The following is a 24,452-nucleotide window of genomic DNA, read 5'->3' on the forward strand; positions in this document are numbered from 1 at the left end:
TTTCTTGGGATGAGGGCGATTACAAATACATGGGTTTATTATATTGTGTTTTTCACATTGACATAGAATTGAATCTGTCATCTACTCATGTGGTGTCTTCAGTTTGGCCTTCAACACTCAACCACAGAGTCACAATGGATACACAGAAATCCATACAAATATTATAGTGACTGTTCAGTTTACAATTGATATTTAAAGATGGAATCCTTAGTTGCTGCATCCATTTTTGGACTTGAATAGTAAAGACACATTTTGTTTCTTGAAAAATATAATTTATAAATGCCTAATGAGCTTAGTTCAACTATTACAAAACTTGTTTCAATTAAGGATTCTAGCTTTAAAGGGACAGACGGTTGACTCCTGTGATGTGAATTTGTGCATAACAGGTTAAGAAAGTTCTTGACAGATTTGACCTATTTGGCATCGTGTCCATTAAACAAAAGCTACGGGTGGGGGGGAGTGTAAACACCAATCAGACCCAGAGTTGCATTTAAATGACATGAACAGCATCTATGTCCACTTTGCAGGCAAGAGCGCCTTTATCAAGACTGATTTCACGTTATTATGCCTAGAAAGTTTCAGTTTCTGGGTGAAAATAGTATCACCCCAGATGGGACTCGAACCCACAATCCCTGGCTTAGGAGGCCAGTGCCTTATCCATTAGGCCACTGGGGCTGTTCCGAATACATGTGATGAACCCACTGTTTCAATGCCATGTGGTTGGCAATTTTTTTTGACGAATATGCACGTGAATGGGGCTAAATCCAGAATTAAGTTTGCATTTCGATATCTGATCGTGAAAAGGATGAACAACGTTGCTAGGCAACACAAGCGTAATCCCCACACGGCAAGGAAATCACAGTCAGACGTTTCATTAGCTAGTGGCTAACGTTAGCTAGCTTGATGCTCTTCGTTCACCTTACTTATTCATGCTATTCTTTGATAACAATTTTAGACAGCGAAAAGAAAAGGTGTCTTTTCGTATCTGTTGGTTCACTGTTAGCTAGCCAGCCAGCTATGCAAATTCTAGCTAGAAAAAACTCTAATAGTGCTAACGTGTAGCTAATTTACCACTAACGTTACCAAGTGTTGTTATCTAGCTATAATCAATTTCTCCAAACTGAACAGTGACATTATGCAAGGGTAACTGCTGTGCCGTCATGGTAAGTCATACAAGTTAGCCTACTAGTTGAGTAACATACTAGTTTGTTAGCTAAAAGTCTTGCTGTGTAGTTAACGTTAGCTAGTTAGCTTTTTAGATTAATCATTGTCGCTTGCCAGCTACCAGTCTATTTCACCTATCTGTGATATGTGACGAGGTTAATTTGAAAGTAATGGCAGGTAGCTAGTTTGACAGGATAGGCGCTACACTACATCTATTAAAACATGACCGTCTATCTTACCAAATGTGCAAATAGTGTTTGATTCCCGCTTTAGTAAACAAATTGCCAGCTGTCATGTCCACAATAAGGATTCTCTTCCTTGTCACATCCATCCAGATTCTGTCTCGGGTGAAGCCAGCAGTAGGTGGAGATTCTGCAGCTAGCGTCAGTGAGAAGAAGAAGAAAAACAAAGCCAAGAAGAGCCCTCGCCTGGAGGAATACCTCAACCAGAGAGACTACCTTGGGGCACAAACTCTGTTAGAGGTAGCCAGATAGGAACTCATGTAGCTAGCTGTCATGTGCAATCAGCAAATGAATGATGAGCAACTCTGTAATAAATGTGACAAGATATCATGCGATCTGTGAAAGTCCTGTGTCCTCTTAAGGTCTTTCTGTTTCCTTATTACAGTTGCATAGGTGTGTGCGTGTGACAGCGAGAGCACTGAGTCCTACTGTTGATGTGTTGCTTTGTCTTCCAGTTTCAGCGAGATGTTGGAGAAAAAGAGGAGCATGCAGACCTTTGGATTGGCTACTGTGCCTTTCACTTGGGTGATTACAAGAGAGCAATGGAGGTGTGTGTGTGTGTGTGTGCGTGCGTGTTTGTTCAGTCAAATTAATTATTGTCTGAAAAAAAGCCATTTTTACAATACTCTATTTGACACATATGTCTATTTATATCCATGAAAGGAGTACAGGGCCTTGACACTCCGGTTAGAAGAACCAGGGGAGGTGTGGGTGTATATGGCCTGCACTCAGTTTTTCCTGGGACTCTACAGAGAGGCAGAGGAGGCTGCAAACAAGGGTGAGTATTTAGCGAACATGTTTTGTAAATGTTCTGTTTTTCATCCTCCTGTTGCTATTTCTTGCCCTAGTCGATAAGGTGTTCCCCCTTTTTTCCTGTAGCTCCAAAGTGTGCACTTCAGAATCGCCTGCTCTTCCACCTGGCTCATAAGGTCAGAACTGTTACTTTTCTGAATTCTTTAATATGTTAACCATAATTGATTCACATTACTTTAATAAAATATTTCAGTTGTTGTGTATATTACATTTGTTTTAGACCTATTTGATGACTGTATTATTTCCTTCCAAGTCATCGTCTCATCACCATAGAGCTGATACCTATGCTGTCTGACAAAAACTATTTTACTAGTTCTTCAAAGTAATTAAGGCATACTTTTATGACTGCTGAATACCAATTATCAATCATAGATCATGTATTTTCAGGTAGAGATACATCACGAAGCAACTGCTCTCTATCCCTCTCGATCACACGTTCTTTTCTCCTTCTCAGACCAGACAAGTAGGCACGCAATGGATTGTGGTCATTGTAGTTAATTACCATGTTTTCTTTGCTAAACTATGTTGAATATTGGCCTTTTGGAAACTACAACCCCTTACTACATCGTACAGTTTGTGCTTGATTTGATTTATCTGTAGAGAAACTGTGCATTGAGCACAAAATGTAATTAAAATAATTGAACCATCGGTCAGTTAGTTGTTTAAAGACGGAAAAATAACCAACATTTCAGTTAATCGCTCAGCTCTAACAGTTGCATAAAGTCATGTTTTACACAATTCCCAAGTCTCAATACTTATACTGAACAAAAATATAAACGCAACATGGTAGGGGCGTGGATCCGAAAACCAGTCAGTATCTGGTGTGACCGCCATTTGCCTCGTGCTGCGTGACACATCTCATTCTCATAGAGTTGATCAGGCTGTTGATTGTGTCCTGTGGAATGTTGTCTCACTCCTCATCAATGGCTGTGCGAAGTTGCTGGATATGGGCGAGAACTGGAACACGCTGTCGTACATGTCGATCCAGAGCATCACAGACATGCTCATTGGGTGACATATCTGGTGAGTATGCGGGCCATGGAAGAACTGGGACATTTTCAGCTTCCAGAAATTTTGTTTAGATCCTTGCGACATGGGTCAATGCATTATCGTGATGAAACATGAGGTGATGGCGGCGGATGAATAGCACAACAATGGGCCTCAGGATCTCGTCACGTTATCTCTGTGCATTAAAATTGCCATTGATAAAATGCAATTGTGTTCGTTGTCCGTAGCTTATGCCTGCCCATGCCATAACCTCACCGCCACCATGGGGCACTCTGTTCACAACATTGACATCAGCAAACCCCTCGCCCACACAACGGTTGTGAGGCCATTTGGACATATGGTCAAATTCTCTAAAATTATGTTGGAGGCGGCTTATGGTAGAGAAATTAACATTACATTTTCTGGCAACAGCTTGCCAATTACACGCTCCCTCAAACATTTTAGACATCTGTGGCATTGTGTTGTGACAAAACTGCACATTTCAGAGTGGACTTTTATTGTCCCCAGCACAAGGTGTACCTATGTAATGATCATGCTGTTTAATCAGCTTCCTGATATGCCACACCTGTCAGGTGGGTGGATTGTGTTGGCAAAGGAGAAATGCTCACTAACCGGGATGTAAACAAATTTGCACAAAATTTGAGCAAAATAAGCTATTTGTGCGTATAGAAAATTTGGGGGATCTTTTATTTCAGCTCATGAAACATGTTTATATTTTTGTTCAGTGTACTTTTCCTTTTCTTTGTAATGCAACTGTATGATACCTAGGTGCACACCTACTTGTGTAATAACAAAGCAATAGACAAACCAACCATGCCTTTCCTTTCTGTTCCCAGTTCAACGATGAGAAGAAGCTGATGGGTTTCCACCAGAACCTGGAGGATGTGACTGAGGACCAGCTGAGCCTGGCCTCCATCCACTACATGAGATCACACTATCAGGAGGCCATCGACATCTACAAACGCATCCTGCTACAGAATAGGTACTTATACTGGGCCATTCTCCCATGTCCCTTCATCAAAATCACTGATAGACAAGAGCATAGTCCCACAAGTCCCTCATATGCCAGATTACAGTGGTCCCACTAGTACCAATAGGTATTGTGGATTGTCTGAATGAGTCAGTGTCAATTTTACTGTAAATTATTATATCTATATACAGTAAACATACTATAAGCCATACATTTAGGATTAAGTATTAGAAAATAGGAAGGACACATTTCCTTTCCATTTCCGAGACAAGAAGATGGAGGGAGGCTATAGTTATTTTGCAGTGGAGGAAGATGCATTGGAGAAAGTGGAGAAAAGTGCATTATATTGGACGGTGCAGTCAAAAAGCAAGAGAGAAAGATGCACAGGGACTTATATTCAAGTGTGTGTGAGCAGTGTGAGCTATAGGACTAGCTATTGTGTGTTTTACCATATTTACCATATTTACATATTTATTTTAACCAGAGATTTCCTGGCTCTTAACGTGTACGTAGCGCTGTGCTACTACAAGTTGGACTACTATGATGTTTCCCAAGAGGTGTTGGCTGTGTATCTGCAGAGCATTCCTGAATCCACCATCGCTCTCAACCTCAAGGCCTGCAACCACTTCAGGCTGTACAATGGCAAGGCAGCTGAGGTAAAGCAACTCTGTATGCGTCTACGGTCAAAACAGACTGCCGTGCATCTACACGCGTAACAACCACAGTCGATGTTCATGCCTACACTTGTCATTGTACAGCAATAAATAATGTGGTTCAATTTGTTATTTTCTCTCTCAGGCCGAGTTAAAGAACCTCATAGATATCTCCTCCTGCTCCTTTGAGTTTGCTAAGGAGCTTATCCGGCATAACCTGGTAACCCATTCCACCACCTCTGTTGTGTGACTGTGTTTGCAAGACAGTGACCCCATGCTCTATAACCTTTGACCTCTATCACCCCAGGTGGTGTTTCGTGGTGGGGAGGGGGCGTTGCAGGTGCTGCCCCCGTTGATTGATGTCATCTCTGAGGCTCGGTTGAACCTGGTCATCTACTACCTCAGACAAGGTGGGCCTTAGCCACTGGTGGTTGTCTTTGAATCCTAATCCTAACATTGAAACGTTGAATGGCTCTTTTATCATCAATAATGTGCATCTTTATGTTTCAGATGATGTTCAAGAGGCTTACACCCTCATAAAAGACTTGGAGCCAACCACACCACAGGTAGTAATAGTTTCACATTATCAGGTGTCATAAGAGGAAGTCTCGCTGTTTAAAGACTAAAGCCTTAATAGCGTACATGCAGTGTCTTAACAAAATCTATTTCTTTAAGGAGTACATTTTGAAAGGAGTGGTGAATGCCGCTTTGGGTCAAGAAATTGGATCGGTGAGTAAGTGTTTGACAAACTACCCGAAAACCTCCTAGGACCACACAGTAGAAATGTCTGAGTAGATTAGGAATGTCTTATAAACCTGGTTAAGTAGATCGTCACTGAAATCTGACTGACTGACTGTCTCTATTGCCTCCTCCTCGTCCCTGCCTGTATCTCTGCTGCAGAGGGATCACCTGAAGATTGCTCAACAGTTCTTCCAGCTGGTCGGAGGCTCAGCCAGCGAATGCGGTAATGTGAATGAATGAATCTAAAGCGATTCAACCAAGAAGCTAGGAGTTAGCTTGTGTGTGTGTGTGTGTGTGTGTGTGTATATCTGCGTTGGAGTGAGCATGTGCGTCTTTGTCTCACTGTCTGTATCTCACTCTCCTCAGACACGATACCTGGAAGACAGTGTATGGCTTCCTGTTTCTTCCTTCTGAGGCAGTTTGAAGACGTTCTCATCTACCTCAACTCAGTCAAGGTTTGCATGGCCCAAAACATGTAGCATACAGACCAATAGGACAGTACACCACATAGGCATGTTTGCACACACATAATCACTTTCTTTTTCTTTTTGCATTTGAGTGCTTGACATATTTATGGATTGGTGTGGAATTAACATGTATACTTGGGGAAAGGAGGCAAGCATAATTTCTGTTTGTTTATTTTTGGTTTGTCATTAACAGAGTTACTTCTATACCGAGGATACGTTCAATTTCAACTACGCCCAGGCCAAAGCTGCCTTGGGCAACTACAAAGAAGCAGAGGAGGTACATACTGTCAACATAGAAAAATGCATTACTGCTTGCAGGAGTAGTGTATTGAATCAGTTCAAAGTTCATGTTATAACATTCTTTTATATTGGACTCAGATATTTCTGCTGATCCAGGGTGAGAAGATGAAGACTGACTATGTATACCTGAGCTGGCTGACTCGCTGCTGTATGTATCCAGTCTGAAATACATTACCCATTTGTTGTCAATACATTTTCAATACCTACAGTGCCTTGCGAAAGTATTCGGCCCCCTTGAACTTTGCGACCTTTTGCCACATTTCAGGCTTCAAACATAAAGATATAAAACTGTATTTTTTTCTGAAGAATCAACAACAAGTGGGACACAATCATGAAGTGGAACGACATTTATTGGATATTTAAAACTTTTTTAACAAATTAAAAACTGAAAAATTGGGCGTGCAAAATTATTCAGCCCCTTTACTTTCAGTGCAGCAAACTCTCTCCAGAAGTTCAGTGAGGATCTCTGAATGATCCAATGTTGACCTAAATGACTTATGATGATAAATACAATCCACCTGTGTGTAATCAAGTCTCCGTATAAATGCACCTGCACTGTGATAGTCTCAGAGGTCCGTTAAAAGCGCAGAGAGCATCATGAAGAACAAGGAACACACCAGGCAGGTCCAAGATACTGTTGTGAAGAAGTTTAAAGCCGGATTTGGATACAAAAAGATTTCCCAAGCTTTAAACATCCCAAGGAGCACTGTACAAGCGATAATATTGAAATGGAAGGAGTATCAGACCACTGCAAATCTACCAAGACCTGGCCGTCCCTCTAAACTTTCAGCTCATACAAGGAGAAGACTGATCAGAGATGCAGCCAAGAGGCCCATGATCACTCTGGATGAACTGCAGAGATCTACAGCTGAGGTGGGAGACTCTGTCCATAGGACAACAATCAGTCGTATATTGCACAAATCTGGCCTTTATGGAAGAGTGGCAAGAAGAAAGCCATTTCTTAAAGATATCCATAAAAAGTGTTGTTTAAAGTTTGCCACAAGCCACCTGGGAGACACACCAAACATGTGGAAGAAGGTGCTCTGGTCAGATGAAACCAAAATTGAACTTTTTGGCAACAATGCAAAATGTTATGTTTGGCATAAAAGCAACACAGCTCATCACCCTGAACACACCATACCCACTGTCAAACATGGTGGTGGCAGCATCATGGTTTGGGCCTGCTTTTCTTCAGCAGGGACAGGGAAGATGGTTAAAATTGATGGGAAGATGGATGGAGCCAAATACAGGACCATTCTGGAAGAAAACCTGATGGAGTCTGCAAAAGACCTGAGACTGGGACGGAGATTTGTCTTCCAACAAGACAATGATCCAAAACATAAAGCAACATCTACAATGGAATGGTTCAAAAATAAACATATCCAGGTGTTAGAATGGCCAAGTCAAAGTCCAGACCTGAATCCAATCGAGAATCTGTGGAAAGAACTGAACTGCTGTTCACAAATGCTCTCCATCTAACCTCACTGAGCTCGAGCTGTTTTGCAAGGAGGAATGGGAAAAAAATTCAGTCTCTCGATGTGCAAAACTGATAGAGACATACCCCAAGCGACTTACAGCTGTAATCGCAGCAAAAGGTGGCGCTACAAAGTATTAACTTAAGGGGGCTGAATAATTTTGCACGCCCAATTTTTCAGTTTTTGATTTGTTAAAAAAGTTTTAAATATCCAATAAATGTCGTTCCACTTCATGATTGTGTCCCACTTGTTGTTGATTCTTCACAAAAAAATACAGTTTTATATCTTTATGTTTGAAGCCTGAAATGTGGCAAAAGGTCGCAAAGTTCAAGGGGGCTGAATACTTTCGCAAGGCACTGTATACCTTTACATCAATGCGATATCTACATACATGATCTAAGAAACAAAATATATTACTAACTTATTTAAATACATATATTATCTAAATAGTGTTGTCTCTCCTCTCGCTCAGACATCATGAACCAGAAAGGCCGGCTAGCCTGGGAGCTGTATCTGAAGATGGGGGCTTCGCCAGACTCCTTCAGCCTCCTACAACTCATTGCCAATGACTGCTATCAGGTGAGGCTCACTACTATTCTCTCTACTAACTTAGTTTCCAGGCTAACCACAAGTCAGCAATGGCTTAATCTCCCACACCAGACTTCCTCCACAATAGACTGGGGACGAGATTAGCAAAGGCCAAGCTTTCTCAATATTCAATGCAATTAAATGTTGCTCTGTCTGTCTGCTTTCAGATGGGTCAGTTCTACTGGGCAGCCAAAGCGTTCGATTCTCTGGAGAAACTGGATCCCGACTCCAACTACTGGGAGGGCAAGAGAGGGGCTTGTGTCGGAATCTTCCAGCTCATACTGGCAGGCAGAGAGTCGAAGTAAGTATTGGCTAAGTTTCTTAGTCTTTAGTCCAATTTGGACTTATACTTATAGTCACCAACACATCAAATATGAAAATCTTGTCCTCCACAGAGATGTTTTGGTACATCATTTTTGTGCCTTGTGTAATTTACATTGCACGGTAAAGTGTGACTTTTGTGATTCAAGCTCTTTCTTTTTAACTTTATTGACAACCGTTATGGTAATGTTATGAAAAAATTGCCATTGTACAATATGACCTGTTCCTAACTTCCCATCACTAATAACCATTATCTGTGGTTCCACAGGGAAACCTTGAAGGAGGTGCTGCCCCTGTTGAGGAGCACACAGAACCCCCAGGTGGAGTACATTATCAGAGCTCTGAGGAAATGGGCCAAAGACAACAGGGTTCCTCTGACATAGCAATGTCATAAAGTGCTTAACTCACATAATACACTTACTACATGTTGTTATTACATTATATATGTGGTTTACATGTGCATTTTTTATCAGACTCTTTTACTAGTGAAAAATATACAAAATAACATGTTCTCATGAGTCATGCACAATGTGTATTGATGCGCTTTATTGTACGAGTCACAGTATTTATATCATGAAATACATGTTTTATTTGCAATGTATATAATTCTGTACAATCTTGCCAATCGATTGTATTGAAATGTGTATTTTGTATTACTCAAATGATGCTGATACAAGTATTAAACTGTATTCTCTTTATAAAGGGTTGTTGACCTTTTTCTCTATTGTTTGTTCTCTCTGCATTCACTAGTTCTGTCATGATGTCGTTTTTTTGTGACCATACTGACACAAATACAAATACTGTAGGCATACATTTGAATGAAATAGTACATGTACTGTCTTTTGAAGTCCAAAATGCCCTATTGCTAATCAGCTTCTTCCTCATCTAAATTAAAGGAAGTAGTGTCTCTACAAAATAACTGAACAAAAAACCCATCAATTTCAACAGGTGTCCACCAATGTTTGCTTGTGTTGCGTCATAGGTAACTCACAGAACCACCCAACTGGCTTGTTTGGTTCCTTTTGGGATTTACTGTGAGTGTAGCTAGGTCATTGTGGAAAAACGCACAATTCAGCATTTCAGGACTGAATGGATGACATAAGAATGGCATCAAAACAGATGCCATCCATTTTCTATATTAGTGAGCAAAATGCATAAATTATTCTGGAGACATGATCTGATAAAATGTCCTTTCACAAAAGACATCTCCGTTAAGGTCATAATACTAGTGCCATCTTCAGATGTTCTTATTATCGCCTGTTGTGATAGGGGTGGGATTAAAATGGGGGCGAATGCGGTGATTGGCCATGATAACCGCCCTCGCTCACGCTCCTTCCGTTTTGTCTGTGCGCGCAGGCCCAGTGACCTCTCTCTGATATTTTATTTACTCCTGAAATCCAAGATGGCCACCTTGAATATCTCGATCCCATAGCAATTGAGGATGCAAGTAGCTACCGAAAAAACAACTTTTCCCCGACCATCTCATCCCCTGAAATTCAATTCGAATTGTGTGGATGACCCCCTTACATCTTATTAGCCACTAAATAGCCATTGCATTTTCGCGCAAACCCCTTCAATTTGCCAATTTGAAGTAGTTTCGCGAAGTAGCTCGCGCTGTCGCTGTCTGTCCGAAGCGAGGTTCAGACAGGCAGCACATCCAAATGGCCGAACCGAGAAAAGTACAATTTGTCACCCTCTCGGCCTTCGCTGCTGGATCAGCCACGGAGACTAGGAAACGCCGGTTGGAGGATGACGAGGCCGACATCGACTTGGATGCGGAATGTGAGGGCGACACGAAAGCGTCCGGGGCAGATGGTAGCGGTGGGCTTTTCGGCAAAACTAGTAGTGACAAGGACAACGCTGAAGGAAAACGGATTACCGTGCGATTGAATCTATCTCTGTCCGAGCCCAGCGATCAATCGTCGGCCGAGTTTAACTACAGCGAACTCATCCAAAACATCCAGGTATGACTCCTGTTTGGCCAAGAAAGACATGGATCAACACCAGTTGATTTTATTAACTTGGTTAGTGGGGACTTGTTATAAGATAGGATATGAAAGTGGGTGTATCTTGTCTTTCCACGGAATAGCGTGGTCGGTGGGAGGAAATTACTAGTCACGGACTTCACACAAAAGACCCTAACTCAGCCATTCATGAAGCCATTCACTCAAATCACTTGGTACTCAACTCGAACGGCACGTCAAGATTACAGTTGTAGGCACGCCTAATGCACATGCAGTGATAAAGGTTGTCTGGCGTTACCTGTTTCCTGTTCTTGTTAACTTGCCAACTCTCTTGTTAGTTTACACCAGTCATACAGTCATACAGCCATTAATATGGCACGTAGAATAAGTGCCCCAGTACAGTTGAGTTTAGCCTCCTATGGGTGACATATTGAAGATCAGTCAGGGCTGAATATATGGAGTAGGTTTGAAAGTACAAGGATGTAGCCTAAATAAAGGGAGTTGTGCAAATATCGGTATTATGTTACCAAGACACTCGGTGGTGTGTACAGACATCATTGCATGGTACAGTAGTTTACGCTTTTTTTGTTACATATTTGCATAGCGATTATGCTGAATATATAATACATTGTTCTCCAACTTGTACAAGTGATACTACTTTATAAACCAGCTGTAAATATAAATATAAATGCTTCCTCGCCAATGCTATTTGGGCAATATGATTGCATGACAATATGCTTTACATCCGGTACAATAACAACACAATATTATTTGTGACTTTGTTCGTTGTTTGTTTATTGTGGGTAAGTCCATTTCTTTTACAGTACACTTTTCTTCACCCATTCCCCCCCTTTCTAGGCAAAAAAGATCACTCCTTCTCCAGCCCCGACTCAGACTCCAACTCCTTTTATCCTGCCTCCTGCCCTTGACCCTAGCCACCATTTCAACAATGACGAGAGAGAACGACTGCAGGTGGAGGCCCTGGCCAAGAAGTTTGAGAACAAATATGTATGTTCTTTTTTTGGAGCCATGGTAAAACCTTGTGCTCTAATAACACCACTTATAAGATACAAGTTTTAAGATTAGTTTTACTTTTTGTTATCTGGTTAATAGTTAGTTGTATCAAGTTTTAAGCCTGTTATATCTGGTTATAAGCCATGTTTTTCTCGTTTCTGACTACTGGTTATACAGTATGTAGATGTGAAAGTATGTATCGCCTGTGACACAGGGCAATGCGAATGCAGCAGGAAAGAGGAAGAGGAAGGATAGAATGCAGGATCTGATTGACATCGGCTTCGGCTACGACGAGACCGACCCTTTCATTGACAACTCAGAGGCTGTAAGTATCCCTTTATTTTTTACCTTCTACACCCCTTCATGTGGAGAAGGCATGTTAGGCTGTATTATAGGTGGAGAAAATATGAATCTGCTCGATTCTGGCGAACTCCTCTCTGGAGTTTCGCTTCCTGTTTGGAGCATGCTTAAGACTGTCAATCCGCTGTACTGCAGCGCCAGCTGTGCCATCAGAGACTCTGGGTTCGCACCCAGGCTCTGTCGTAACCGGCCGCGACCGGGAGGTCCGTGGGGCGACGCACAATTGGCCTAGCGTCGTCCGGGTTAGGGAGGGTTTGGCCGGTAGGGATGTCCTTGTCTCATCGCGCACAAGCGACTCCTGTGGCGGGCCGGGCGCAGTGCGCGCTAACCAAGGTTGCCAGGTGCACGGTGTTTCCTCCGACACATTGGTGCGGCTGGCTTCCGGGTTGGATGCGCGCTGTGCTAAGAAGCAGTGCGGCTAGGTTGGGTTGTGTATCGGAGGACGCATGACTTTCAACCTTCGTCTCTCCCGAGCCCGTACGGGAGTTGTAGCGATGAGACAAGATAGTAGCTACTAAAACAATTGGATACCACGAAATTGGGGAGAAAAAGGGGTAAAAAAAAAAAGACTGTCAATCAACCACAGCACCACAGTGACATGTTGTTGTTTTTTGTTGTTGTCAGAGACTCATTGAAGTTACTCTGTGTTCTGCGTCTATGCTCTCTCCTGTGTGCTATGAATGTAACAGCTGCCATTTTGTTTTCTGTGACAGTATGACGAGCTGGTCCCGGCCTCCCTGACTACCAAGCTGGGAGGGTTCTACATCAACACGGGCACGTTGCAGTTCAGAGCTGCTTCCGAGTCCGAGGGAGAGGATGGGGGCAAGGATGTCAAACCCAGAGTAAGGATGGGATACTGGCATGACGTATTGTATACAGTGAAATTACACTATATTAGTCAGCTGGGGTCAATTCCATTTCAGTGATATCAATTCAGGAAGTAAACATAAATTCTCATTCATTCAAAATCAATGAGAAAATCCATGAATTTTTGTTTACTTACTGAACTGATGAGAATGATTGACCCCATCCCTGATAGGAGTATGACAAACCTGCTTCATTTGTGTTTATCCAACTGGTTTTGGTTTTTCATGAGTTGTGTCTGTGCCTTCCGGTGGTAGCAGGAGCTGAAGGATGGCGAGGAGCAAGTGATCAAGAGACGAAGGAGGAAAGAAGGAAACAATTTGGAGGAGAAGAAACCCCGGAAGAACAGAGTGCCCAAACCAGGGTGAGATGATAGGATAATGGGATGGATAAATCGCTGCTTCTTGTGCCTGTCAGGCATGTCTGTACCTTCACAGATTACAATTTCAGATAGAATGGTTGTTGAATAATTCGGATTATTTTGTTCTTGCTGTAAGAGCAAATCATCTAAGGGGACATTGCGGTTCTATGCATATTTCTCAAATAGAACTGAGCACATTGCAAGAACCATTCCTCAAAATGTCTTGTAATGGTTTTTGATTCAGTTTTTATACCTCCCCGCGTCAAACCCTATCAAATGTGTACTGAAATTGAAATGTGTGCACTTCAGCATAGAATACAATAGACAAATTCATCATATTTTTGTTCATTCCTACCCATGTACAGATATGTCTGACTATGACATGACACACTGTGATGCTCTCTCTGAATGGCTCGTGGGCTTGTGTGACAGGCCATGTGTCCTTAACAAAGGCTCCATTAGCTACGCTCTGATAGGCTGATCACTCCGCTGCCATAAATACTCCTATTCCCAGAAATAGACCAGCAGATATTACGAGACTGTTTTTTCCCTTGTATCATATTGAAAATACATTGCCTTGCTTATAGGTTTCTTGTCTTTGAGATTACACATCAGAATGTCCCTCAATATTTTCTCTCTCCTTTCTCTTTCTTCCTTTTCTCTTCGCACTCTTTCCCCTCTTCACCCCTCTCTCTTGTCTTTCTGACCCAGAGTGTCATCTCTGATGAACATCCACCGGCCAGAGAAGAAGAAGAGGAAGAAGCTGATGAAGGACTCCTTGTGCTTGGCAGCCATGTTGCGCCGCTTCACCCGGGAGAAGCAGGAGATGAGGAAGATGAACCCCACCGCGCCGCACCCCGGCATGGGTAGCTCCGTGGCCAACGCCCCGCGAGCCAACCACCTGCTGGCTAACTCCCACCTGCACGCTAACGCGGCTAACAACGACGTCTCATTAGCCGAGCTCACCGCGGACCCCGCCATGATGTCACTGCTGGGCTCGGCAAATGAGAAGGAGCTTCAAGATCTTCTGGGTGACCTGGACTTCAGCCTTCTGGACAGTTCGGCTAATCCGCACGTGGCCACGCCCGGGAGAGAGAATGGCCTGATGGGAATTGGAGTTTCAGCGCCGAAGCCGAGTGGGGGCGGGTTGGGTAGGGGGCTGGGGGTTTCAGGGGGTCTCCTACACCCACCTCCGCTCCCTGACGGCCTGCCTGCTCCCCTCATCAAGCGCATCGAGGACTTACGGGCGGTAGGTCTCACTGATGAGTCTCACTGATGAGTCTCACTGATGAGTCTCACTGATGAGTCTCACTGATGAGTCTCACTGATGAGTCTCACTGATGAGGCTCACTGATGAGGCTCACTGATGAGTCTCACTGATGAGGCTTTTCCAGTTTATCATAGGTTTATTTATTTGGTTATTTAATGTTTATGTGAACATCCCTTGATTTAATTGTTGAGTAACTTCCTGGAATTCTGTACAGTTGAAATGTGTGGCAGCCATTTTCTTAAACCATGACGATATCACTTAAAATAGTGTTTCAGTTCTTGGACGATTTGTAATGCTTTTCTTGACAGGCTGATAAAAATGCAAAGAGAGGTTAGAGAGGAGCAGAGCAGAAAGGAAGAGCGGATGAGAGCAAAACACATGAAAGAAAGGTAGACTAGCAACAGACAACTGGTGGCCAAAAGGGAGAGATAAGAAAGAGAGAGTGACAAATCAAGGATGAGCAAAAACTGGCAAGATGCGGATGCAGCCATTTTGATAACTGAAGGCTTATTTTTGCTTTTGTGCATCTTTCCATGGAAGACAGTATGCTCACCAACCTCCTTTCTTCACAGGCCTCTCGTCAGTTTGATCAAGAGGGAAGGAAGAAATTCTTCACCCTGGATATGAATAACATCCTACTGGAGTGAGTTTGTCTTTCTTTTGACACATTGTACATCTCTCTCCGTCTCCACCCTGAATGTGTCATACTGCTGATATTGGAGTCGATTCTTCATCTCTTTCCCTGTCTTTTTCACCCCCACTCTGTTCCACATTCCTCCCAACATCCTTCTCTCTCGCTCAAATTGTTTTATTCTTTGTCGTCTCTCCTTTATCCCTTTTCCTTGCTTACCATCTTTCTCTCTCCATCCCCCCTTTCTCTCACTCCTGTTACTTCCCTCTGTCGCTCCTCTCCCTTCCCTCCACTCTCTCCTCCCCCAGTATTGAGCTGCAGGTGCAGGAGCAGCCGATGGGGCTCCGCGGGGAGGTGTATTCTCACCTGGAGGCCTTTGTGCCCTGCAATAAGGAGGCCCTGCTCAAACGCCTCAAGAAGCTTAGCCTCAACATCCAGGACGACCGTCTGCGTACGCCCCTGTTGAAGCTGAAGCTGGCTGTGTGCAGTGTGATGCCCGAGCAGATCCAACGATACAACTTGGACTGCATGGTCAAGGCTGCCAAGTAAGAAGACTACAATACTCCATAGTGTACTGCAGCCAAACTCAACAGGCGGACTGCGGTCCGGATGCGGACCCAGAAGGGGGTCAATACGGACCACGGCTCCCAACTTTACATTTGGTATTGCATTGGGCAGTTTGTCATCCCCTGACAGAGAGCCATTTTGATTTAGTACCTGTCAGAAATGTCCAGTTGATCAAATAGCCCATGTTAGGTATATGGGTACGCCCAGGGGCCTCGACCCCCAGCGGGCCCCCCATTTGATTTTGTTGAGTCATTCACTCAGGTATCATATGGTAAAATGTGTAGAAGTGCAGGAAATTAGATTTAAAACGGCAAAACATTTCTCCACCAACAACAAGGATGTGAACAATTTGAACAGTTTGTAGTTGTTGGAAGGGGGTTTGTTACTACGCCAATAAATGACTAAATTCATCCTGACTTTTGCCACCTAGGTAATTTGTATGACCGGACCTTCTTAAATAGTAGTTGAGTACCCCTGGTATACTGTAATGCCATATCGCTAATCCATAATGGTTGTTAGGTTATTTGTAGTGCTCTACTCTGCCTGTGTTCATCACTGCTTTCATTTATATGCGTCTCTGCCTCTGCGGGAATATATTGAGGTTGGTAGAATATGTTGGTACTGAGGTGTGTGTGTTGGACCCTAGCAGGCAGCAGCCCGGCGAGGGAGAGAAGAACGGATCAGAGGAGGAGGACGAGGGGAAGCCGGGGAAGAGGATGATGGGCCCACGGAAGAAGTTTGTCTGGGACGACAAGCTCAGGTAATGGCCCATCCACTGCCCTCAATCAGATCTAATTTATTTGTCAGTTGTCACAAAGTGCTTTTATAGTAATCCGGCCTAGACACTAAAGTGAAATTCTCGAGCAAAGTCATAGAGAAAATGGCTGATTTGAAAATATAAAAAATTAGTAAGCTTTCTTCATTTGTGTGTGTGTGTGTGTGTCTGTGTGTGTGTCTGTGTGTGTGTGTGTGTGTAGGTCGCTGCTGTGTAACCTGGTGCGTGTGAAGTTGAGCTGCTATGAACTGGAGTCGTCTCAGTGCTCTCTCTCCGTGGAGGATTACCTCAAGGCCTTCATGGAGAACGAGGTCAAACCACTGTGGCCCAAGGGCTGGATGCAGGCCAGGATGCTGTTCAAGGAGAGCCGTGTTGTACACAGTCACCTCACTGTCAACATGTAAGTTATCTCAACTGTAGTTGGACCTTATAAATAAGTTGGCTTTATAATGGAAATGATACCTTTTTATTGTATATATGCCTGATTGACAGATCAAATACAATATTATTGGTCGCATACACATATTTCACAGATGTTATTGCGGGCGGAGCGAAATGCTTGTGTTCCCAGCTCCAACAGTGCAGTAATATCTAACAGCGCACAACAATACACACAAATCTAAAAAGTAAAAGAATGGGATTTAGAAATATTAGGACGAGTAATGTCGGGGTCCGTAGTATAAATATACAGTGCCTTCGGAAAGTATTCAGACCCCTTGACTTTTGTTGCGTGACAGCCTTATTCTAAAATTGATGAAATACATGTTTTTCCTCATCAATCTACACACCCCATAATGACAAAGCCTAAACAGGTTTTTAGAAATTTTAGCAAATTTATTAAAAATAGAAAAACAGAAATACCTTATTTACATAAGTATTCAGACCCTTTGCTATGAGACTTAAAATTGAGTTCAGGTGGATCCTGTTTCCATTGATCATCTTTGATCTTTCTACAACTTGGTTGGAGTCCACCTGTGGTAAATTCTATTGATTGGACATGATTTGGAAAGGCAAAGTTGACACTACATGTCAGAGCAAAAACCAAGCGTTGAGGTCTAAGGAATTGTCCGTAGAGCTCCGAGACAGGATTTTGTCGAGGCACAGATCTGAAGAAGGGTACCAAAAAATGTCTGAAGCATTGAAGATCCACAAGAACACAGTGGCCTCCATCATTCTTAAATGGAAGAAGTTTGGAACCACCAAGTTTCTTCCTAGGGCTGTCCGCCAGACCAAACTGAGCAGTCAGGGGAAAATGACCTTGGTCAGGGAGGTGTTCCTCTATGGAGATGGGAGAATCTTCTAGAAGGACAACCATCTCTGCAGCACTCCACCAATCAGGCCTTTATGTTAGAGTGGCCAGACGGAAGCCACGCCTCAGTAAAAGTCACATGACCACCCGCTTGGAGCTTGCCAAAAGGCACCTAAAGACTCTCAGACCATGAGAAACACGATTCTCTGGTCTGATGAAAGAAAGATTGAATTCTTTGGCCTTAATGCCAAGTATCACATCTGGAGGAAACCTGGCACATTCCCTACGGTGAAGCCTGGTGGTGGCAGCATCATGCTGTGGGGATGTTTTTAAGCGGCAGGAACTGGGAGACTACTCAGGATCAAGGGAAAGATGAACGGAGCAAAGAGATCCTTGATGAAAACCTGCTCCAGAGCGCTGAGGACCTCAGACTGGGGCGAAGGTTCACCTTTCAACAGGATACGCAGGGAAGAATGGGAGCTCCCCAAATACAGGTGTGCCAAGCTTCTAGTGTTATACCCAAGAAGACTCGAGGTTGTAATCGCTGCCAAAGGTGCTTCAACAAAGTACTGAGTAAAGGGTCTGATTACTTATGTAAAGGTTATTTCCGTTTCCCTGTTGTTGCTTTGTGATAATGGGGTAGATTGTAGATTGATAAGAGGGAAAAACAATATAGAAACACACACACACACACACACACACACACACACACACACAGTATGTGATGGGATGTATAGACTATATGGATAGAAGATGTACAGAATATCTGAAGAAACAGATGATTGATTGACAGATGGATTAGCATTCCTGTGCGGATGTTAACTTAACACACCATTGGTTTCTCTGTCCAGGGCCAAGAAAAGGATGGTCCCCACCCCCAGGGCTAAAGCAAAGGTCAGTGAAATCTCTTCACTCTCAACTGACGTTTGTAACCTTTTCTACAAAATGGTTATTTGGTATTACTTGCGGTGCCATGTGTTCTGATGCGAGTCCAATGCGAACCTTTGTCCTTTCCCTGTATTCCAGGAGGGCCAATGGATCCAGCAGAGGCCCAATTTCCCCACCGCCACCACCCCTTCTCTCCCCCACGTCCGCTCCACCCCCTCCGTCATCCAGGCCCGAGGGACCTCCTCATCCCCCTTGGAGCCCATCTGCCTGTCCGACTCGCTGGACGAGGACCTCCGCGCCCCCTCCCTGGATTCCGTCTCCCACGCCCTCGCCTTCCTCAGCCAAGCCGCCAAGGGCCTGGGTCCCCACGGCAGCGTCACTGACCTCACCCTCACCTCCCCCCTCTCTCCTCCGCCTCTCCAGATCCCCAACTCCTCCCCCCCCTCCATCACCCCTCACTACTCCCCCTCGTCTTCCCTACTCACCTCACATTCTCTTTCCAAGATAAACGCCAACTCGTCGACAACGGTGACGATGCCATCGATGGCCAACATTAAGACCACACTATCTACCTCTCCCTCCACTTCCACGGCGTCGTCGGCTCGCATGCAGCTCACGGGGGCCACGTTGGTGTCTCGTGGCGCCGACGGAGTGTACGGCGTGATGAAAGGGGCAGGCTCTATGGGACAGACTCAGAGACACAATGTTAGCATGGCGACCTCCACTCACAGGCAAGGGGGCATGACTGGAGGGAGTAAGCTCCACCCACCGTCGTCCCCCTCCCCGCCCACCAAGCAGCGTCCCCCTCCCACAGCCTCTCCGCTCCTGCCCCCCCATCAGAAGGTCGCCCTGGGCATGGGGGTGGCAATACCAGGACTGGGGAAGAGCAGTGTCAAAGCCAACAGCAGTAGTAATGGCAGTGCCATGATGAGCAACATGCCCTCCTCCTCCCCTCAGTCCCGTGCCACCAACTCCCACTCACACCCCCAACAGCTCAACTCCAAGAGCCCCCAGCAGCTCAACTCTAAGAGCCCCCAGCAACCCTCCTACCTCACCTCCACGGTGGGCTCCTCACCCTCCCAGTCCCCCTCCTACCACCAGGGAAAATCCAAGCCCCACCACCAGTCCAACTTCATCACCCCCATGCAGGCAACCCTCACCAAGTCCTCCCACAGCAACAACTCCTCCCCCATCATCAAGCTCACCCCTCGCCCCCCTGCCCCCACCCCTCCTCCCATCTCCTCCCCTTCCTCCTCCTCTTCCAACCTCCTCTCTCACTCTCAAATGATCTCCAGCCCTCTCCAGTACCAGTCCCCCAAGACTGCCGGTTTCCGCCCCCCATTTAGTGTCCAAGCTGGGGGTCAGGTGAAGTCGGGCCAGGGCAGTTATAGCTTCGCGGGGAGCCAGAAGGCTCCGTCTGTCATTAGCAGTAGTAGCGTTAGCAGCGCTACCTCCAACAGCAGCCCCATGCGCATGTCGCCCGTCACCAGTCGCCCGGACAACAGCCCCTCCCCCTCCGGCACGATCTCGACCAATCACGGACAGAGACAGAGGGCCGTGGGCGGATCCAAGGCTGTAGGCAGTCGGGTGCCCACGTCAACCATGGCCACACCCTCCGTCACCTCACACCTGACGCAGGTTAGTCAGCCAATCACAGGCGACCAGAAAAAGTGTCAAGAAGAGTGAAAAACAGGATCAAGAGAAGCACCTTTTAGATACTGACTGCATTTGTCTCGCTAGAGTTTTGAGCATGTTCTGCAAAGCCAAGTTGTCAGAACAGAAGAGAAGGGAAGAGATTGTGTCAGGCACTTCACATGTCACCTGATCCCTTCTCTCTCTCTCTCTCTTCCCCCCCAGGTGTCAGCTGGCAGTCCCCTCCTGGGCGGGCCACTTGGCTTTGGGATGTTGGGGGGGCTGGTGCCCGTCTCGCTGCCCTTCCAGTTCCCCTCGCTGCTCAACTTCACTCCTCCTGGAGCCCCGGGGGTCAGCGGCCTGGGCACGGGCGCCAACTCAGGATACAGCCTCTCACAGAGCGACTTAATGGGTGAGTAATTGGCAACTGGTGCCCACCTGGCAGTGGCTCCACAAGACTGATCTTTCAAAGCACCGGGCATGCAAATGTATAGGATCAAAAATAAAGCATTAGTTCTCTACGGTTCAGTAGAACTTTTAGGGCTCTTAATACCACAGAAAAAGTCTGTACTGTACAACATGATGTGATAAACGTCTTAAAATAATTTACTACTTCATTAGTATGACATTTTATTGGATGAATTTGATGAAATGACAAAGAAAATCAGTGTTTATTAAGATGGCAAAATATATGGAGCCGCAATTAGATTTGTTTGTGGTCCCTTGAGATTCATCTAGTCTTAGTTTGTGTTACTCATGGTCAGTGTTGTGGTGTGCAGTGTGTGTGTGCAGTGTGTGTGTGTGTGTGTGCGTGCTGTGGATCCATACTGAAGTATAACCAGCTCTAATGTGCCTCTGCTCCAGGTTTCTTACTGTAACTCTTGCCCTGCCTGTCTCGTTTTCTCATCCAATCCCTCACTCCTTCTCCCCCTCTGTCCATCATTCATCCATCCATCCATCATCCATCCATCCTCTCCTTCCTTCACTCCTGTGTTCTTTAATCCCCATTTTATCTGCCTTCACTTTCTGATTTGATGCTTTCCTTCAATTCTACTTTTATCTTTTAATGTTCCGTTTCTCACCTTTATTCTCCTCAACCCCTTCCCCCTCTCCATTCTTCTTCTCGTCTGTCCACCCCTCCCTCCATCTCTCCTCAGATCTGTATAAGAGTCTCCAGTCAGGGTCACAGGCTGCTCTACCTCCTCACTTGCAGCTTGCTTTCTCAGGTAAACTTCACACCTCCTTCTCCAGTACTTCTCCCCCTCCTCCCTTACCTCCCTCCTCCTCTACCTCCCTCCCTCCTCTTCCCTTCCTCCACTTGTGTTGTCATTCCCCGCGTCATGTTGATATCGCTCACTCGCTGTTTGGCTGTAAAGTCTTCTTTCCCAACCTGTCTGCCTGCTCCAGTGTTAGTGGTGATCTGCATGCCTAGGTTAACACTAGAGGCACGTGTCTTGTCTGTCGATGAAGAATACCCTCCCTGTGTGTTGGGTATGTTTCTGCATCTTCATGTATTATTATTTTACCCCCCCCCCCTCCTTCCTCAGATGCGAACCAAAGCCAGGGTGGCGACATGAAGAGGAAGTCCCACTGACCAATAGAGACGGACAGAGACATCCACTAGGATCACTTTGATTGGACAGATGGACACAATGATGTAATAATACAGGGGGGTGGAGCCTTCTTCCCTCAATATGGACCTGAAGAATCAATTCCCCCTCACCATGACGATTTCTGAATTTAATTTAACTGTATTTTTATTATTACTGGGTATAAAATGGACCTCGGGTGAATGATAAATGAAACTTTTTTTCCTTACATTTTTTTTTTGTGTCAACATGTTTACATGACCGACCTTTATCACTGTGGAATGAGGACAGGGTCGTATTCATTAGGCTCCAAACGTAGAAAAATAAATACAGAAACAAGGACGGACTGCCTGAACACTCGTTTTCGAAAAAGCGTTTTGCTATGTTGTGTAGATTGTCGATCCGGTCGTTCGGCGCGGCCTGTTTTACGGAACACCCCGCCAGTGACGGTCTGATCGATGACATTTTCGCTCGATTCTACATGTAGAATCAGTTTGCAAATTACGGCTGGCACTCTGTTCAGAGGTGCTAAGTACTCTCGGCCTGCAAACGCTACCAGTGTGTCCGTTCCTTAATGAAAACCACCCAGGAGAGGGAATACGCTGTTAGCGAAGTCATTTAATTTGAATTTAAGTCTGTTTATATTTTTTCTCGTCTAAAGCAGATTTGAGTATATATTATTTTTTGGTCGTTGTCTTGACTGTCTGAGAAAGGTAGTTGTTAACTTGTCTCCGATGTGAGATGGTGTGTCCATTGAGTTGTATTGTTTTAAAGTCTCCTCTGCTCCCCACAACTGACTGTTAAGGGTTAAGGTAGTATAGCTAATATAGATATTGATAAATTATTTGTAATTTACACAGGGATAAAAAAAATTATATTTAGAGGTATGTGTGTGCCGGTGAGATTGAATGTGTGTGTGTGTGTGTGTGTACACAACCTACATATATTATTATATATTGTATTTTCTTTCCAGGTCAGTCTGTGCTGTGTGTGTGCAAATTGCATACCCTCTTTTCTCTGTTGTGTGTGTGTTTGAGAGAGTGAATATTCCCCTCTCTTGCTCAGCGTGTCTTTGGTGCTGTATAATCACACTGGACCTTTTCTGGAGATAAACTTGAACTGTAAAAGCTAGACTCCTCTTGGAGGGTGAGAGAGGGGACAAAGATGCCAGATTGTAGCCTACTTGAACTTTTTTTTTAATTGTAATTAATTTACTTTGTAAAAAAAAAAAACGCTTATCAACTCAAACACACTCAATATGACAAAACGCCTTAGTTTGTAAGTTTCATTAAAGAACTATGCAGGACTATAAATGCTTCAATGCAAAAGTGCAAGTCGTCGCTTGGCTTTCAACCTCTTACTCAGCTGTCAATGCATTTCTGGGAGTTGTGAATGTTTGTGTGTACGTATGTCTGAGTCCTTTTCCCATCTAAAGAACTCTCCCTTCTCACCTACTGAATACCTCTCTAGAAACTGTTCTTCCTTACTCTCTTCCTATATCTGGGAAGATCTCAATAGCATACTCCTCACTTCCTCTCTCCTAGTCGTCTTCTCAAAACCCATTGGGGGAGAAGGTCAGAGGGGAGGGACCTCTGGCTTTCTTGCCTCTGTCCATCTCTTATCATCCTTCCTTCCAATGTCAGTATGAATGTCGACCAACTGCACCAAGAATGGCGCCAAAGATGAGTTTCCTAGCATATAAATGGGGTGCCTTGGTCAGTGTGTGTGTTTTCCTATCATTCTCTTTGAAATGTACCCATGAGTGTTTGTCTGTCTGTGGTCTGTCAGGATGTCATGGTGAAAAGTTGTTTTTTCTGTGACTGGAGCAGGTGACATTTTAAAGCTTTTGGGGCGGGGGGTAAAGATTACATTTCATGGTAACTGGTTACTTAATTCGGTCTCTTTTGTAGATGATTTTTGTGTGTTGATTTATGGAATAAAATACAGTTGGTTTTCAATAGGTCCTGATTCATTTCTTTGTCCCTGTCTTCCGTCCTCCATTGTGACCGATGTCTTTCAAAAGAACACTTCTAGTTCTGAAGGTAGGGCACAACTACACTCTCGAGACACCTGTTAGAGGAAGCTCTATTCAATCTGTATTGTAGGGCACAACTACTCTCGAGACACCTGTTAGAGGAAGCTCTATTCAATCTGTATTGTAGGGCACAACTACTCTCGAGACACCTGTTAGAGGAAGCTCTATTCAATCCGTATTGTAGGGCACAACTACACTCTCGAGACACCTGTTAGAGAAAGCTCTATTCAATCCGTATTGTAGGGCACAACTACACTCTCGAGACACCTGTTAGAGGAAGTTCTATTCAATCCGTATTGTAAGGCACAACTACACCCTCGAGACACCTGTTAGAGGAAGCTCTATTCAATCCGTATTGTAGGGCACAACTACACTCTCGAGACACCTGTTAGAGGAAGCTCTATTCAATCCGTGTTGTAGGGCACAACTACACTCGAGACACCTGTTAAAGGAAGGGCTCTATTCAATCCGTATTGTAGGGCACAACTACACTCTCGAGACACCTGTTAGA

The 24,452-nt window shown here is 44.5% G+C and overlaps 2 protein-coding genes and 1 non-coding gene across 7 annotated transcripts; 2 read left to right on the forward strand and 1 right to left on the reverse strand.

Moving 5' to 3' along the window:
• Positions 1 to 602: 602 nt before the first annotated feature.
• Positions 603 to 675, reverse strand: trnar-ccu (transfer RNA arginine (anticodon CCU)). The gene has a single exon. It is a non-coding gene; the product is annotated as a tRNA-Arg (tRNA).
• LOC139370330 (intraflagellar transport protein 56) lies at positions 648 to 9,444 on the forward strand. 2 transcript variants are annotated; one of them, XM_071109744.1, is made up of 18 exons: positions 648 to 1,163; positions 1,500 to 1,646; positions 1,862 to 1,954; positions 2,070 to 2,184; positions 2,286 to 2,335; positions 4,064 to 4,209; positions 4,682 to 4,853; positions 4,996 to 5,070; positions 5,158 to 5,260; positions 5,361 to 5,416; positions 5,526 to 5,579; positions 5,751 to 5,814; positions 5,958 to 6,046; positions 6,252 to 6,335; positions 6,437 to 6,506; positions 8,306 to 8,412; positions 8,589 to 8,722; positions 9,011 to 9,444. In XM_071109744.1, the coding sequence occupies exons 1-18, from the start codon at positions 1,161 to 1,163 to the stop codon at positions 9,123 to 9,125; spliced, it is 1,677 nt and encodes a 558-aa protein (XP_070965845.1). In that variant the 5' UTR covers positions 648 to 1,160; the 3' UTR covers positions 9,126 to 9,444. The 2 variants fall into 2 exon arrangements, with proteins under 2 accessions (XP_070965845.1, XP_070965846.1); XM_071109745.1 differs by lacking the exon at positions 648 to 1,163 and having other exon boundaries at positions 1,507 to 1,646; positions 1,862 to 1,931.
• A 684-nt stretch (positions 9,445 to 10,128) lies between these two features.
• LOC139370329 (ubinuclein-2-like) lies at positions 10,129 to 23,864 on the forward strand. 4 transcript variants are annotated; one of them, XM_071109739.1, is made up of 15 exons: positions 10,129 to 10,706; positions 11,565 to 11,714; positions 11,935 to 12,045; positions 12,794 to 12,922; positions 13,202 to 13,308; positions 14,017 to 14,554; positions 15,148 to 15,218; positions 15,515 to 15,751; positions 16,420 to 16,533; positions 16,751 to 16,948; positions 18,649 to 18,691; positions 18,824 to 20,323; positions 20,543 to 20,729; positions 21,475 to 21,543; positions 21,865 to 23,864. In XM_071109739.1, exons 1-15 carry the CDS (start codon positions 10,404 to 10,406, stop codon positions 21,909 to 21,911), a joined length of 3,804 nt encoding a protein of 1,267 aa, XP_070965840.1. In that variant the 5' UTR covers positions 10,129 to 10,403; the 3' UTR covers positions 21,912 to 23,864. The 4 variants fall into 4 exon arrangements, with proteins under 4 accessions (XP_070965840.1, XP_070965841.1, XP_070965844.1 ...); XM_071109740.1 differs by having other exon boundaries at positions 13,205 to 13,308; XM_071109743.1 differs by lacking the exon at positions 21,475 to 21,543 and having other exon boundaries at positions 13,205 to 13,308.
• Positions 23,865 to 24,452: the final 588 nt, after the last annotated feature.

The sequence above is a fragment of the Oncorhynchus clarkii genome, chromosome 17 (assembly GCF_045791955.1).
Source record: "Oncorhynchus clarkii lewisi isolate Uvic-CL-2024 chromosome 17, UVic_Ocla_1.0, whole genome shotgun sequence".
Classification (NCBI taxonomy): Eukaryota; Metazoa; Chordata; class Actinopteri; order Salmoniformes; family Salmonidae; genus Oncorhynchus; species Oncorhynchus clarkii.